Here is a 14,683-nt window from a genome sequence, read left to right as displayed (position 1 = left end):
CTTTGTGAAACTCTTTCCTTGCCCTCATTGAGTCATTTGATGCTCATTTCAACCGACTATGCAGATAAGTTTTTCTACTATGTGATGAGTTAAAGAGTAGTTGTACTTTGCTCGCATTATTAATTGTTTTGGGAGTTGTATTTTTTATACTTTGTTTATTGCCAATTCATCTACCCTATATACCAGTTAACCTATGTGGAGAAGAATCAAGAACGCATGTACCACCACTTATGTTATTCTTCTCAGGGAATAAGGAGCGACATAAAATGTTCGAAATTTGAATCTTCTGATTAGTGAATTATGTAGTAAATAAATTCATTGACATTTGGAAAATAGTTACATACATAAATTAGCATAAAACTCTCCTGAACCTTTGTAACCTGAAAAACGGAAAAACGTAAGGGAGAATGCGAACTTTTTAAAACAATCTATATTTAGGCGTTGAAAATAGCTATTCAATTGGCACCAGTGGTCTAGTGGTAGAATAGTACCCTGCCACGGTACAGACCCGGGTTCGATTCCCGGCTGGTGCATATATCTCTTTTTAAAATTTTATACTACTACACTTTGATTAAATAAGGTACACAAAGGCCTAGACTTCTCGCTATTCGATACTCACTTTATTGCATTTTCTTTTTATTTGGTCATGATACTTACTTTATTGCATAAAGCTTCGCTACATCTCATTACATTGTTTGTTTGTGCAGGGCTTCAGGCTAACTGGTGTAGAAACAGGTCTTTTTTCTTTTAATGGACGTTGAAATAAGTCTTTAATCCTGATCTTTAGTTGATGTTTGTAACACCATACTTTAAGAGTTATATGACTTATATCCCACCTATCCAAACAACTGGTTACTAGTTCTTGAAAAATTAGAGCAACTTTATTATTTTTTGGTGGAACATGCTCAAGAAGGATTATACTGACTACGGAAAATCCTTTTTTTTTCGATAAATATAATTTCGCACTTTACAGATGCGAATAATAAAATTTCAAGATGGCACTCGCGCAAATTGGAAGAACAGAATAATTTTTAAACTACAGCAACTAGTGCTTTTCGCAAGAGTCTACATTATGGTGTACCCTTTTGATGATATACTAATACCCTTTATAATTGAATTTCAAATTCCGACCACCACAATTTCGAATATAACGTGAGACCAATTTAATCACCTGTGATCATTTTAATGTGTAAATTACAAAACTGGCAATTGCCTCCTACTGTCCTACATGGTCCACATGGCCATGCTCTGTAGCTAAGCTATACAAGAAAATGGGCTGGTACATGCATTCATATGATAGCTTCTAGCGAGGTCAAAAATTTTCCTGCATCTTCAACTTTGCATTATACAACACTCTTTTGACTGTGACGCAAACGATCAGTCAACTAACAGGTTTAACTTTGATTCTCCTCAAAGTCAAGTCCTTTTCCTTTTGCTTGATTTATTGCTGTGTTTGTCTTTTTCCCGCTTTTTGTCAGTCTTATGGCTTCTCTTCTCTTTTTCGGGTTTGACAACACTCTTACTGGATTTCACGCTAACAAGTCCGCCAGTGGGTATCTTTCCACCATTATTTTGTAACAAATTCTCAAGGCCGGATTCTCCATCTTGAATGGCATACTGTTGGATCATTTCAGGAGCAAAAAGTGCTTCTGTTTTTGACTTCATGTCATCCTATCCAGTAATAATAGTCACGCAGGAGTTCAGAGCTACTTCAAATGGGAGGTTGGAGAAAGGAGCTATGGCCTTATGGGGATCCACACAAGAATATTCAACAGAATAAAGCAAATGAGAAACAAGCATACCTCAACTTGTTTAGCTGCATTATTTAGATCTTCATCCACAGAGACACTATGAGGTTCCATAACAATCTGGGGGCAAAAACAGATGAAGGGTAAAAATGAAAAAGTAGGCACATTAGTGAGACATGCAAAGGAGAACCAAATATTAGGAAACTTTATACACAGCAGCACACATATATGACGAGTTCACTGACCAATTTGTGAAGAATTCTTCTGAAAGAATAAAGCTATGGAATAGACAAGGTAACATTATCAATAAGCTTACCTCTTTCAGTCGGGGCAAGGTTGATTCGATCTCCTTGGATGCAAGACCATATAAATATTTGTAAAACTTCTTCATAACCTTTATAAATAAAGACAATATTTGTTGCCTTTCCAACTTCATTTGTTCCTATTAAATGAGAAGGGTATATAGAGGAAGTGAAACTATCTTTTGTGGAAGGAAAACAATAGGGAAAGATGTAAAACATGAAAACTATGTTTAATCATGACAAACAAGATAGAGATCTACTGAAATAAAAAAAGTTGAATAATTTTGAATTTTGAAAGGAGGACTTCAGTTATCTTACATATACAAGCCATAAGGTGCCAACTAGTCATCTTAGTGATATTTCAACTTTCATCTAAAGAAATCAGTAAGTAAATAAACAAACCTCAATGTATGAAATGTTCTGGTTCTGCAGTCCAATGCACAGTAACACAGAAGCCTGGGCATATGACAATGTAACTGGAATCTTTTCTTGGAAGAACAGATGTGTAATGGTGGGAACAATATCTAAAATCTGTCCAACAAGGAGGGTCAAGATATACTTAAAAGCACTCCAAATCATATAGACAGGTGTTGAGAATCGTACGTATTGGCAGAGTGAATTGATCATATAATATATCAGATATTCAGCAGTATGTATATGGGGCACAAAATTTGATCTTAGGCGACCTCCTCGAAACTCCCATTCACTTATTCATTTCTTAAGCATTATTTTACTTAAGGTGTTTTTCATGTGCACAAAATGAAATTCTACTTCAAAAAGGGAAATCACTGTGGACATCATCAGGGGAAAATTTTGTTCTTTGTGAAGAACCTCTTTAATCTCCGAATACAGAATTGAACATATCAAGGCACCACTTGGAAATTCTGGTCAGTAATATATGAGATCTTACCAGATGGAAGTCAGCTAGATTTTCAACATAAGCCTCCAGTCGCTTCATATCATGTGGTGATAGATATTCTCTAACAGATCCCAAATATTTATCAGAATTGGTCTTCCAAGGTTCTTGGTCCATGAAATTGATTTTTGGATCTATGACGCTGGATGCATTATCACAATATGAATAGAATAAGTATTTCAATGATGGCGATAAATATCAGGGGAGAAGAACCCATTGAGTTCAATGCACTCTAAATTTTAGTTGATGAGTATGTTATGCAACAGTCTTAGAAGTTTACGAAAAGCATAGGAAAATGAATCGCTTGACTTCCTTTCAATATCCAGGATCAAAAGTATTAACTGTTGAGTAAAAGCATCTATATAATTTTATATCTTAAAATTTTCATGGGGGAAATATCACATCAATGTTGCAAATTGAGAATGGAAAAAGATGTAAATTCCTAATACTAACCTCAGAGCAAGCTTGTATTCCATACCACGAAAAGTGGAAGCCAGAAGTCTTGTAAATCTTTGCTTAAAATCTACAAACAAAAATCATATAAAAATTAACAAAGTTAATGATCAATATTGAATGCAAATCATATAGCATACTTTCTTGAATAATCTCTTCCAAGAGCTTAAACTATTGCGTAAGGGTACATAAATGGCTTTATATTCAGCACCCTCCCTCCCCAACACACGGGCACAAGCATCTTATAAACTTAAAAAAGTGCGGGCTATGCACAGACCTATACCATGCTATATTATAGTAAAATTTAACTTTTATTTAGAAAATTGGGTGTAACAATGATTGAACTGTAAACCCCATAACAATAGAAACTTATGCAATGTCATGAATAGGCAAAGACACATAAATGGCTCTATATCCAGCACAAAGGAAGATGAACTCACCTTCATAAAATGGACCAAAAAAACCCCATTGATTTGATCCATCAACTTCAATTTCATCATTGTTCAAAGGTTTCAGGATCATGCACGTATGCTCACCAGTCACCGCATTCTATAAAGTAAACATATGTCATCCGTAAAATAAATTTCATTATTATTGTCTGCTGCCTAAGAAAAACTAAATCTTAACTGGAATCTGGCCAATGTAGAACGGAGCAAATGCATGCTTTCTCCAAAAGCGAAAAAGGTCCAAGGTTAACCCAAATGAGACGCCAATGTAATGGAGCTTCTCTGGGCGTCTTTCACGCAGATGTACCAGCAAATGAGGAAGATTTGTTCTAGGTTTTATATTTTCTTCGAGTAACGAAACCTGTATTGATTATCATCATATCATTAGAAAGGCTAAGCATATAGAAACATAAAGAGAAATTGATAAACTCAAGCAAAAACAATAACAAATCAAATTAAATCTGCCATTTTTGCTCCAGTTGCTGCCAGTCAACCGTATGTTTTAACTCAGATACCAAACATTACCCTAATGTTTATTATAGGAAGCAATTAAGAAGGCCAGGATACATAAGCAAGGACCTGATCGAAAGTACTTAATAATGAGTATTTCTTTACTATCTCTAACTATGAAATGATTTAGTAATATCCTGAAAACAAGTATCAGCAACTAATTGAAGCTTTCGCACTAGTAGTGGGCCTATAAAAGACTCCGGATAGCTCCAATATCCCCCTATGGCATAAATTAACTTCTGATAAAGAAATGAACAGAACTAATCTGTACATATTGGAGTTCAGCAGAAATATACCTTCTCTGCAGCTTCTGTAACTCTAACTTGTGGAGCTTGCACTTCATCTTCAACATCGATCTCAGAGATAGGAGTAAGTTGTCCTTCATAGTAACTGTAAAAAGTAGGCAATGCAAATGATCAATTGAATCTACATTAAATATTTTCACATATTTTATATATAAGACTAAAACGAGTGCCCTGGCCCCTGAGACAACATCTTTCAAAGCAGAGTATCAATGTACTGGATCTGGATGGTCCCTAAAAAAGGCTAAATCATTTTCCCTGGTGGACCCATGCTTAAGGCTAGAAGCTTATCCCATAAAGCTGCTCTCACCACTGGAAACTCTAATCAGCAGGCCCCATTCCAAGGCAACACCTTAGACTAAAAAAAATGGTAATTTGATGGAGAAGTGTAATTAAAACAACACGAATAATATTTTCATAATTATATTACTGCACCATTTAATACAATCCTAATTATAAGAGATATCAGCACCTACATTAGCTCTTGATTAGAATAATAATTGACTGGAGGCAGCAGCAACATATTTTCAACTACACAGTTGAACCAAGGCACACTAAAACCAAATAGATGTAAAAATAAACTTTTGAAGAACGCTTTAAGAAAGTTAAAAAGAATAAGGAAAAGAAGGCTAAAGTGAACATCAATTGAAGCAAGGAGTCAATCTGCTCTCACCGTATTAAAAGGTCAACTGCTTGTGAACCATATCCAAGCTGTAAAAGAAAGATGATGAAACGTAAGAGGGTATCACGCCTTTGGAGAATCAGTTTAGTAACAGAAAGATATGCCTTAATACAGAATTACCCTCATGGCACTTGGGTGTGTAGCAATTCGTACAATACGAGCACCAGAAAGTGAGGGGAAAACTGTATCACGAAATTGCTCACAGAATTTCCATGGAATTTGATCCCCAAAAGGCTGATGACCATCACTCAAGCTTTTGATTGCTGAATGGCGAGATATTTGCCCCTCAAGACAGACCTGTAAGCTATGAATGTCAGAAATCACAACAAATGGACATGCAAGCTAAACAGAAATAGGAGGATAAACATAACAAGAAATTATACTAAAACTAACACCAAGTAACTGTTGGTACACAGTAATACAACCCTCAAAGAATCACAGCCATTTGCTAATGCTTGTAGCTACACAGTTTTTACCCGTCACAATCAAGCAAGAACAACAGTTTAAGCTAAACAAATGAAACTTCACACATTGATATTAGAACTTCATAGTTCGTATAGTATATCAGTTATCACACATGTTAATCTGACGAGAGGCAAAGAGCATATAAGGAGAAAATTGCAGATCCTAAGGTTATGTCAAAACAGACCATGTGAAGAAATGTAACAAAAAGACAAGGATAATTTATGCCAACGATGCAAACCTGGATGACACACAAGATATCAGGAAGTTGATTCTTTGATTCGTCAACAGGTCCTGTAATTCGAATAGTAGTATATATCTAGTTCAAGCCACATCAATTTAAACACAGGAAAAAATAACTAGAAAGGAAAGCAAATCTACCAAGTAATACAAATAAGTGGTGTGCTGGAGCATCTGCCATCAGCTGCAAATCATTTGGAGAATTTTTGTAATGTGAAGCAACATACAAGGCCATCATTCGCTGCAAGAATATCAATATATTAGTACAGCAAATAAATACAGACATAATTATTTATCATTCCAGCCAAAATCATCAGATAATTCTGGTTTTTACCTGCAAAAACAATTCACTATCTTTATGGTAGGAAAAGAGGGTGTCCCGATTAACATAGTATAGATCACACTCACTGGGTGGAGGTAACCTAATTGCAAAACGAAGAACCATAAACAGAGGAAAAAAGGATGGTCCAAGTTTCCAATATGATATGAAAAACACTGGATATAACCTGCTAAGATTAGGGATGGCACTTGAAACATCTAAGCATAGTAGAGTGTTAAGCCAGTTCTCTATGGGATCCCCAGAAGCATATCTGATGGACTCATTCAGTTCTATTTTCTTAAATAGAGAACCTGAAAGATAGAACTAATAATTCAGCAATAACAAGCATGCACTTCTAAAAATTTAAGTATAACAGTCAGTAACAGTTGTTGAAAAGCAATCTTGATCCCCTTCAACTGCACCAAATTTCTCAGCATAAAATGGCATGCATATTATATATTTAAAATTGATTAATAAAAGCTAGAAGCACTAAGTACCAGAACCAGATCCCTCCGTGCTCTTGGAAGATACATGGCTTTGCTCTTCTAGTTGGTGCAGAAGTTTTAGCGATAATGAACGCCCAGTGCCTTCATAACTATCCATGAGTTTAAAGAGAAATAAGTCTCCCCATAATTAAGTCACATCAGAAGTCAGCTCTATAAACAATAGGCACAGCAAACTTCATTAAATGAAAATGAAAAACAAGGCATACCCATTAACTGTCGATGACAGGAAGACAAGGTATGGCCCGAGCAAAGACTTCACAAGCGGCAGTGGAATGGCAGCTGCTTCATCAATAACCAATAATTCAACTTGAGAAAGCTTTTGATGCTCGTGTGGGAGTATATACTGAAAACCATTTAGATGAAAACACAAGTTCAGAATCATGTTTACAATTTCTTTATATATAAAAGAAGATTACCATTAGGGCTGTGTGAGGAATAATACAATATAACGGTAGGATAAAAGATATCCCTTACAAGAGACAAAAAAAAAGGAAAGAAGATATCAATGTAGCATACACATCCACATTTATACTTATAGCATTACGTAAACATTAAGTTTCCTTAACATCAAGACATTTATTAACGTAAAAGCATCTGCATTACAAAAAAAATTTACCTGAATTGTTTGTCTATGATGCTTGTAAATGTTAATCCTTACAGTGGTAGCTTTCTTGAATTCAGGATTTGCGCTTTGCACCACATCAAAATCAATGTGTTCCTGTTTACATAGGAAAGAGCAGCACTTTTGAATTTAATCAAGCTTTTATACACAAACCAACCGAAAGGCAAGAGGTTGGGGATTCAAATACTATAAACACTTTTTAGGAACATTCTATTCTCACTCACTCCTATTCCCCAAAAACATAAAGTTAAAAGGAGATAATAATATGCAAAATCCATGTGAAGTGATCAATCATTTGGTATCCTATTGACTAGAAAAGTAAACAGGTAGGTACACTTATAATATGAATGTGGAAACTTTAATATTTTCCTTGGTCTTCAAATGTATTGCTTGGAATGGAATTTAATAGGAAAGTTTCTTACATTTTTTTGGGAAAGAGAGAAAAAACAAATAAGTGGCAAATAAGCACGCCATAACACTCGGTATAGGGAATAATTTCAGACATAAATAATACATATTATTAAGAGATTTCACTATGTATAGTTGAAAGGATATGTTTTCCATCTCCATTACTTACCTAAATTGACTAATTATATGCACATGTTTTTGGTCAGACTATCAACACACCATTATCTATTCTCACTTGTACATATTAGTTCACGCTTTCCCTATTTCTCTTCTGTTCTCTTCAATATACTCATTTTTAAGATGAGAAGATCCCTTGATTTCTTCTTGGAAAGCAAAATAATATTCTCTTTATTGCAAAGTTTTCCTAGACAACCATTTGAATAAGAAAGTACATGTAGTCCAGAAGTTGATATTTAGCAATTAAGAGATGTCGGATGAACCGTTAGGATATCCAACATAAATTAAAATGTACAAGAAAGGTACTTAGGAGTTAGGACGCCAGTCCATTACCTAAATCTAACTGCCCATTTGCCATCAGTGCAGATTTTGCAACTTGTTTCTTACTAAAGCAATGAATAATGATAACAGCTGTAAGTGAAGAGAACTAGTACCTTGTACTCGAGTGCCTCAAAACCTTTGCATATAAATTCAAACAAGGTTTTCAAGTTCTCTGGGCTTGGTGCAGTTACAAAGATATTTGAATACCTACATAGGTAATCTTACAATCAGATCCAAACAAAGCCAATATAAATGAGCAATAACTATATCTATAAGCATCAAAAGCACATACCCCACAGCAACAGCTCCAGCAATTGATAAACCAAGAGCAGCTGATTTCCCACGACCACGAGCAGCCAACAATGCAACAGTGCTACGAAGTGTCTTGTCCAGAACTGCGTCCAGAAATGTGATGACAGCTTTTCCCTATTACCAAAAACCATGTAAAGCTTGCATCCACCATAGAGGAAAAACTACTGTGATTAACCATGGTAGACAATCCAAGGTTGAGTTAAAACAAACCTGGTCCAATGTGCAACACTTCTTAATCAACGGTCCAACCGGAAAATCTTCATTGAGTTGTTCTTTAAGGTTTTTCAGGTCCTGCTCTGCTTCTGAGAGTCCCTCGGAGTCCTGAAACATCAATTTAGAGGCACAAAATTAGATAGTTAATAGTTTTAGTTGGCAGCCAAAAAAGGAGAGCAGAAGAAAAGAGCACATGGTAAATTAAATGCTTTTGGCAACATCATAATAAAAATTTCTCAAAATACACAGAGCACAGAAACAAAAAGGAAACAGATAGTTATAGATGATATGATAGTACCTCCTTAACAGTAACTGGGCTAATAGACCTAATATGAGATGAAATTGGTAGTACATTCAACTCATCGTCCATGACCACACAAGCCTTGCAAGAAGCAAATGATAATAAAAAACGCTCATTAAAGCGCCCAGTAGCTTCAGAGTGAGATTCAGTCCGGAATCTATCATGGACATCCTGCAACGAGTGAACAACAGAAAATTTGCATTTTGTATGACTTAACAAAAAAGTAGATGTTTAAAATTCAAAATAAAAACAAAAAGAATAAAAGAAAAAGTACTTAAACATCAATTCTGATGAATCTGTGTTCATACCATCACCATGGTGTAGAGACTGGTAAGTGACGATAATGAACGAAGCAGCAGAACAATTAACCCTCCTCCCTCAACTGTTTCTATTGTTCTTGCTAGGAGATTAGGTGTCAATGCCTCAAAATCCTAAAAGGAAAGACAATGGCAAAATTGATGTATCTCAGTGGGAAAAAAAAAAGAGACAAGGGAAAAAAACAAAGAAAATTAATAGGAAGCATAAGATACCTGGAGTATACACATTCCGAAAGTATTCCCGAGAATTCTTTCGGAATCCTTGTATAAACAATAAGTTAAACCCGTACTCTCTAAAAACAACGAAAAAGGATCAACTTTCTCAGGATCCAAAAGCCCCTTATGCATCAATTTCTTAACCTGCTTAGCACGTTTCTTCCTATGACTGCATTCACAATGATGATAATCATGTTAAAACCATGTCTACAACAACTCAAACAGAACATATACACTGGATTTACCACAACTAAATCGCATAAAAACAAAACCAAGGCATCAATTATATATGCAGAACCTGCTGAGTTCAAGTTTGTCCTTGTAACACCATAAAACAGTTGGCCTGGATTTGATTTGGGCCTTACTAAGCATGTAGTGAAGATTCACAATCTGCACATATTCGAGACTGTGTTTAGAGCTCAAAAGAAGGAATGCAATGCCTTCTAATTTCCTTCACAGTATAAAATTAAGCTTCCAAAACCGTTTAAAATTCTACAGAACCTATCACTGCACTACAGAAGGAAATGGCGTGTGTAATAGAGACCTGGTCACGTGACTTGTCGCCGATGATGACGAACATGGACCTGTGCCTTGTTTTGACGCCATTCTCTATGAGATTTCTGATTCGTTCGTCCACTTTCTTCCTCATCTCTTCTCTGCAGCGAAATTGAAGTTTTCAAATGGGTGATTAGCTCGCAAGGAGAGAGAGAGAGAGAGAGAAATAGCATACAAGAGATTACGATAGGAAGCAACACCGCACCTGACTAAATAGACGGTGGAGACAGCGGTGGCACACAGTGGCGTGCGTCGACGGCAGAAAGTGTGTTGAGGAATGAGGAATGAGGAATGAGGAACGTTGAATATGTCAGTTGGGTATTAGGGTTTATGGAGGGGTTAGCTTCGGTTTTTTCATCTATAATAAAAACTAACAAAAATAAAAGTTAAAATTAAAATAAAATAAGACTAATAGTCATCTCTCATTCTCTTGGGCTGCATAAAATAAGACTAATAGTCATCTCTTGGGATAGAATATCACTGAGACGTAGACAAAAGACAATAAGATAAAGACACTAAATTATTTTTTGTGTATTGTGTTCGAATATTATGTACAAAATACTAATGTAATATCCAATCTTACATTTGGATATACAGGGACAGACTAAAATACCATATAAAATGACTAAAATAGCCATGTAATTCCACATCAAGTACAAACTAATTTAATAGAAAATAAGAGTACATAGGAATACAAACAGAACTTGAAAAAAAATATTTGGAGAGACCAAAAATTTTAATAAAATAATATATAATAATATTTATATTAAAATAAAATTTATAAATATATTTATTTTATTTTTAAATTTATTATTAATATGTAAAAATACTTATGGTTAAGATTAATAAAAAAATAAATCAAAGTTTGATTAATAAAAAATTTGTTTAAGTTAATAAGTCAAATTAATTTTAAATAAAAAATCAGTTTTGAAAAAAAAAAATCAGTTTTTACATGGAAGAAGAATTAGTTTTTGCATATAAAAATTATTTTTATTTAGAAAACCAATTTTTTTATTTAAAAACTGATTTTTCTTTAAATTATATAAAATCAATTACAACTTATAAATTACTTTTTAGCATTTTAAAAGATCAATTTTACCTTTGATAATATTTATCTTTCAAAAGTTTTAAGACTAATTATTTTTGTTATTATTTTTATTACAAATCAAATAATATAATATAAGGTTAAAATGGTATTGAAGTAAGAACGATAAAAAAGAAAAAATTATCTAGTCCAATAAAAAATTCTACAAAAAAAAGAGTACCTAAAAAAAGAAAGAAGGAGAACCAGTATCTTTGAGAACAATGCAATAGAAAAAATAAGAAGGGGTAATAGTGGAATAATAAAAAGTATCTATGAACACAAAAGTATAAAAAAACTGTCTCAGAGACAATGTGTTCAGTGTCCATGTTTCTGCTTTCCAAACACATTTTAAACATGTATTGTCTATGTCTCTATGTCCTATCTCCGAAAACAAACGCTACCTCGAGGTTTTCTTTTAAAATATATTTTTTATTTACTAAAATATACCATTTGACATTTGTAGCATTTTTACCAAAATTTATTATATCTCTTATTTCGTTTATCTACGTATCTCGTTTACAGTTGTTACACATCATATATACAGACGTCACCACGAGTACAAATATAATATGGTGTATTGTGCCCAAGGTTTAGAAAACCGGACCGGTTTTTAATTACTGATTCACTAATTCATTAGTTCAACCATGGTTCAATCGAAAAAACCTTTTTATAATAAACACCTGTTTCTATAAAAATTCAATGAATAAAGCAACTAGTTCTAAACGCTCTTCTTCTACACTTTTTTACTTCAAGAGGGGATCATAAACATCTGGTTCTATAAATAAACAAACTACAATGATATGCAATGCCAAAAATAGGCCAATGATAAAATAATAAAGGGTTTCTCTCTTCAATTCTATGTTCAAGCTTGTAGCATACCAGAATCAACAGAATTATACGGTTAAAATAGTCTTCCTTCTTAATTCTTATATACCTCAAAGAATTTCGTACAAAATGAAAATTGTACACAACACACAGCTTTAAAACAAAAACAAAACAACACTCAGAAATCAATCACCTCTTCTAAACACAGCCTTAAAACAAAACAGAACAACATTCAGAGTATGAGCATTAATCACATAAAATTGATTTCTGAAACAACAAAAACAGCAGAACAACATTCAGAGTTTGAGCATTGATAACAAAAAATTAATTTCTGAAACAAAACAAACACTGCAAAACCAACAGAACAGCATTTAGAGTTTGAGCATTGATCACAAAAAATTAATTTCTAAAACAAAACAAACAATCAACAAAACAATGAAAACAGAATTTTTTTTTCTTCAGAAGAAGAAAACAACGAAAACATGAAGCATATAATAAATCAATGATTACCAATATCCAGCAAGAATCTCAAAGACAACAATAAATACGCAACAATTTAGCAAATAAACAAGAACAATACCTAAATAGAAAATCCAACAAATTAAATCACAGAAACCTAACAATTTAGCAAATTAAAACAACAGCAGCCCAACAATTTAGCAAATTATCAACTTAACAAGTTCAAGAACAGAGAATCACAACAAAAATAAAATAAAATAAAAATAACAGAAGAACAACAGAACAACAACACAAGAACAATTAGCAAATTAACAAGTTCTCACAAGAACACTAATGCAAGTGGAATCATCATGCTAATATGTTTTCAACAAAGATGCTATTTGTGCAGCTAAAATTTCCGATCCAATTATTCTAATTTTACATGCAATCAACTTACTAAGTTTCTAAAAGCCAGAAATGATAAAAACCAACCCGAAATATGGTTAAAGCATTTCATCAAACATGTTGAGTGCGGTAAATTTGAAACGAAATAAGAGAATTCAAAGCTTAGTATGAATGTGATAGAGAAGAGAACATAACTATTGTATACTTTAATGCAGTTTATGAAAAAAATCCAGACCACTGCCAAATCAAATAGTTACTTATTGTAATAGAAATAAGAAGTTGCAGAGTTTGAAGCAGAGTATTGGGGTTGTGTGAGTGTATTGTCTGGTGGTGGGTTTAGGAAACTCACGGCGGCGACAAAAGAGAGCAGTTCGACGGCTAGGTGGAGCGCGCGGGTTGGTCGAACAGTTTGAAGCAGGGCAACGTGGCTTCCAGACGAACGCGAACCCAAACGGTGAACGACAAGTGAACGCCGAGCAAACTTGAACGGCGAAGAACGCGAACGAAGACGACGGCTGAACGAAGTCGCGAACGTTAACGGCAACCAACGGCGGCGGAAGCGCGGCTGAGCAGACAAAGACGACGGACGCCGAGATCGAGGAAGCAGCTGCGATCGGTGACAGCGAACGGGGGTTGAAGACTTGGAGCACGAGGGAAGCTAGATACACGGACGGACGGCGGCAGTATGCCACTCCTTGCGGCGGCGGTGGTGTAGGCTTACAGTGCTAGGGTTTTTTGGGTGAGTTTCTGTCAATGAAAGAAAGGGAGGGAGAAAGGGAGAAAGAAACGAAGGAGCTTCAGAACCAAGAGTTAAAGTAAGCAAATTTGGCAAAAACGACGCCGTTTTTTCTAAACCGGTCGGTTCACTGCCCGGTTCAACCGGTTGGAAACCGGCCGGTTCGATAGTTCTTCTCTGCTTTTTAGAAAAATGGTTTTAGGGGGCAAATCAGACCGTAATTATTGCTGGTTCACAATTAGACCAGTCGAATTGGCCGGTTCGGTCCGGTTTTTAATTGTGCCTTATCTCGTTTACGGTATAAACAAAATATATGCAATATTATTTCATTTACACGATAAAGGAGATAAGGCTAAACGCAGCCTATATATATACAATTCGTTTATAGTACCTAGGGGTGGAAAAAGGCCAGACGGCCTGCCAGGGCCTGCAGCCTGGCCTGTATTTGGCCTGACCTGGCCTGGCCTGTTATAAAATAGGTACAGGCCCAGGCTCTTTTAAAAGCCTTACTATATTAATAGGCCAGCCCCAAACTCACTAATTAGCCTTATAGGCCTGTCAGGCCTGCTTGGGCTTGTTAAAATATAATTAAATATATAAATAATTATTTATTATTAATAAAATTATGAGATATTTTAAATTTATTATATTTTATTATAAATATTTTTGTATATTTTAAATATGTTAAAAGTTTAAAATTTTTTTATAAATATTAAATATATGACATATTACATATAACTATTTTTATTAAAAAATAATTTTTTAAATAATATTTTTATTTTTGTAAAAAAAATTATCAGACCTTTTAACAGGCTTCAGGCCAGGCCAGGCTGAATAACAGGCTAAGCCTAGTACTTTATAAAGAGC

At 34.5% G+C, this 14,683-nt stretch overlaps 1 protein-coding gene and 1 non-coding gene across 3 annotated transcripts; one reads left to right on the top strand and one right to left on the bottom strand.

Moving 5' to 3' along the window:
- Window positions 1-462: 462 nt before the first annotated feature.
- On the top strand, window positions 463-533 carry TRNAG-GCC (transfer RNA glycine (anticodon GCC)). The gene has a single exon. It is a non-coding gene; the product is annotated as a tRNA-Gly (tRNA).
- Window positions 534-1,083: 550 nt separating this feature from the next.
- Window positions 1,084-13,885, bottom strand: LOC112791209 (RNA cytidine acetyltransferase 1). 2 transcript variants are annotated; one of them, XM_025833946.3, is made up of 28 exons: window positions 13,430-13,885; window positions 10,534-10,698; window positions 10,318-10,429; window positions 10,072-10,163; window positions 9,771-9,942; window positions 9,549-9,671; window positions 9,238-9,411; window positions 8,937-9,047; window positions 8,707-8,840; window positions 8,528-8,621; window positions 7,503-7,604; window positions 7,093-7,229; window positions 6,878-6,975; window positions 6,568-6,691; window positions 6,396-6,483; window positions 6,203-6,302; window positions 6,063-6,115; window positions 5,480-5,656; window positions 5,351-5,388; window positions 4,672-4,765; window positions 4,047-4,226; window positions 3,860-3,968; window positions 3,420-3,489; window positions 2,961-3,108; window positions 2,453-2,581; window positions 2,065-2,190; window positions 1,803-1,868; window positions 1,084-1,671 (listed from the first exon to the last, which is right to left on the bottom strand). In XM_025833946.3, exons 3-28 carry the CDS (start codon window positions 10,420-10,422, stop codon window positions 1,417-1,419), a joined length of 3,099 nt encoding a protein of 1,032 aa, XP_025689731.1. In that variant the 5' UTR covers window positions 10,423-10,429; window positions 10,534-10,698; window positions 13,430-13,885; the 3' UTR covers window positions 1,084-1,416. The 2 variants fall into 2 exon arrangements, with proteins under 2 accessions (XP_025689731.1, XP_025689732.1); XM_025833947.3 differs by having other exon boundaries at window positions 10,534-10,686; window positions 13,430-13,868.
- Window positions 13,886-14,683: the final 798 nt, after the last annotated feature.

This window comes from Arachis hypogaea, chromosome 3, assembly GCF_003086295.3.
Source record: "Arachis hypogaea cultivar Tifrunner chromosome 3, arahy.Tifrunner.gnm2.J5K5, whole genome shotgun sequence".
In the NCBI taxonomy this organism is placed as follows: Eukaryota; Viridiplantae; Streptophyta; class Magnoliopsida; order Fabales; family Fabaceae; genus Arachis; species Arachis hypogaea.
Note: the sequence above shows the minus strand (reverse complement) of the source record. Positions and strands in the feature narration are given on the sequence as shown.

Excerpts from the sequence above, each read along its gene's own strand:
- LOC112791209 (XM_025833946.3), bottom strand. The coding sequence starts at position 10,422 with ATGAGGAAGAAAGTGGACGAACGAATCAGAAATCTCATAGAGAATGGC. Across the intron at positions 7,605-8,527 it reads TTGAGGCACTCGAGTACAAG|GAACACATTGATTTTGATGT; the intron begins GTACTAGTTCTC and ends CTATGTAAACAG. Across the intron at positions 7,230-7,502 it reads ATCATAGACAAACAATTCAG|TATATACTCCCACACGAGCA; the intron begins GTAAATTTTTTT and ends AATGGTTTTCAG.